Source organism: Nycticebus coucang, chromosome 8 (genome assembly GCF_027406575.1).
Source record: "Nycticebus coucang isolate mNycCou1 chromosome 8, mNycCou1.pri, whole genome shotgun sequence".
Lineage (NCBI taxonomy): Eukaryota > Metazoa > Chordata > Mammalia > Primates > Lorisidae > Nycticebus > Nycticebus coucang.
In genome coordinates this window covers 2,651,702-2,654,075 of record NC_069787.1, presented here as the reverse complement: position 1 = coordinate 2,654,075, position 2,374 = coordinate 2,651,702, and the positions used below count along the sequence as shown (strand labels likewise).

At 55.9% G+C, this 2,374-nt stretch overlaps 1 protein-coding gene across 1 annotated transcript; it reads left to right on the top strand.

Annotated features, from left to right (window-relative positions):
- Positions 1–769, top strand: DNAJB8 (DnaJ heat shock protein family (Hsp40) member B8). The gene has a single exon (XM_053600725.1). It carries the CDS (start codon positions 32–34, stop codon positions 728–730), a length of 699 nt encoding a protein of 232 aa, XP_053456700.1. The 5' UTR covers positions 1–31; the 3' UTR covers positions 731–769.
- The last annotated feature ends 1,605 nt before the right edge of the window (positions 770–2,374 follow it).

Genomic DNA, 2,374 nt, shown 5'->3' with positions numbered 1-2,374 from the left:
GCGTCCCACCTCGTCCCACTCACTGCTTGGCATGGCTAACTACTACGAAGTGCTGGGGGTACAGTCAAGCGCCTCCCCGGAGGACATCAAGAAGGCCTACCGCAAGCTGGCCTTGCGCTGGCACCCTGACAAGAACCCCGACAACAAGGAGGAGGCCGAGAAGAAGTTCAAGCAAGTGTCAGAGGCCTATGAGGTCCTGTCCGACTCCAAGAAGCGCTCTGTGTATGACCGGGCCGGCTGTGACAGCTGGCGGGCTGGAGGGGGGGCCAGCACCCCCTACAACAGCCCCTTTGACACAGGCTACACCTTCCGCAACCCTGAGGACATCTTCCGTGAGTTTTTTGGTGGCCTAGACCCCTTCTCCTTTGACTTCTGGGACACCCCGTTCAACAGCGACCGTAGTGGCCGGGGTCACGGCCTGAGGGGGGCCTTCTCGGCCGGCTTTGGCGAGTTCCCGGCCTTCATGGAAGCCTTCTCGTCCTTCGACGCTCTGGGCCGCAGCGGGGGCAGCCGCACCACCTTCTCGTCCACCTCCTTCGGGGGCTCCGGCTCTGGCAGCTCGGGGTTCAAGTCGGTGATGTCATCCACTGAGATGATCAATGGACACAAGGTCACCACCAAGCACATCGTGGAGAATGGGCAGGAGCGCGTGGAGGTGGAGGAGGATGGGCAGCTCAAGTCGGTGACCATTAATGGCAAGGAGCAGCTCAAACGGGTAGACAGCAAGTAAGAACCGGCCACCCGGGCCCTGCCTTCCTGTTGCTGCCACCACCACAGGGGCCACAGATGGAGGCTGATGGTTAATAAATGTGCCAAGTGAGTTCATGGAAACAGCTCCCCAGCTTTGTGGGGGGTGGGGAATCTTTGCTGACCCGTGGCAGCTGGCTCTGTGAGTGGATACACAGTAGAGAGTGTGGCTACTGCCTCCAAAGTCTGAGCTGTTTTTACGGGGAAGCCCAGGGCGTCTATTCTGGTGGTTAATCGTCTCTCCCATGCTTGCCATCTGGGTTGATACATGCCACCACTGCCCCTCTCCATCTTGATCTGCCTCAAATCCAACCCCATCCCTGCATCTGCTCGCTAGTGCCGGCCACTGCCATACTCAGGCCTCCCCCTCTCCCCATGTGCACTTATTCTTCACAAGGCAGCCGTGCCAACCCCAAGGTATGTCACACTGCCTGCATGGCTCCCCTTGCTCTAAGCACCTCACCACGAGGCCCTGGTGCCTGATCCCTGTCCACCTCCCCCATCCCTCTCTGATCTCCTTCTGTTCCTCCACTGCACCAAATTTCCTGCAGCCCCAGAGCCATGCATATGCTCCCGGACCAATGCTTGGGACCCAGGGGTCAGGGGTGAGGAAGCAGGGCCAAGCATTGGCAGAGCCAGAGCTTTCTCCAAGTCAGACCAGGGCAGGCTCCCTTTAGGGAGAGTGAGCTCCCTATCATGGGAGGGTGCCAGTGCTGGGGAAGGGAAGGGGACTGTGTTCTGGTGACCTGAGAGTCAGTCTTTTTTTTTTTGTTAGAGGCAGAATCTCATTGTGTTGTCCTCAGTAGAGTGCTGTGACGTCACAGCTCACAGCAACCTCCAACTTTTGGGCTTAGGTGATTCTCTTGCCTCATCTTCCCGGTAGCTGGGACTACAGGTTCCCGCCACAGCGCCCGGCTATTTTGTTGTTGTTGCAGTTTGGCCGGGTTCGAACCTGCCACCCTTGGTATATGGGGCCAGTGCCCTACTCACTGAGCCACAGGCGCCGCCCAGAGAGAGCCAGTCTTTTAAAAATACATATTTTTGAAGTAGTTTCACTTTGAAACTTGGATGTCAGGCACTTTTAATTCAATGTAATTTAAGTATTGATCTCCTACTGCAGTCAGGCACGATTCCAGGTACGGGGAATAAGAAAGGGGGAAAGACAGATCCCTTCCTTTTTAGAGTCAGCGTTCTAGCTGAGAGGGCCAGGGGAAAACAGGGGTACAGAATATGGTCCTCAGTAGCCATGAAATCTGGAGTGGAGACACAGGCAGGTGAGCTGAGGAGGGTGGGTGACTCAAGGGGCTAGGCAGAGGACTGTTGAGTCAGGTGGCTCTAGAAGGCCCTTCTGAGGAGGTGATGTCTATCAGGAACTGGAAAGAAAGTAAGACCTTGGACCATGTGACCATCTGGGGAAAAGCATTCTGGACAGAGGGGACAGCACATGCAAAGGCCCTGAGGCAGGAGCAGGCCTGTCCTGTTGGAGGAATAGCAAAGAAGCTAATAAGGTGTATACACATAGTCCCATTTAATGTCCACAGCTCTCCCAGGCAGTGTTCATTGACCCGTGTTATCCAAAAAGAAAATGAGGCACAGAAAGGAGTCACACAGCTGGCACGTGGTTGAG

Bases quoted from the DNA above. Each gene is read 5' to 3' on its own strand.
- DNAJB8 (XM_053600725.1), top strand. From the start codon at position 32: ATGGCTAACTACTACGAAGTGCTGGGGGTACAGTCAAGCGCCTCCCCG.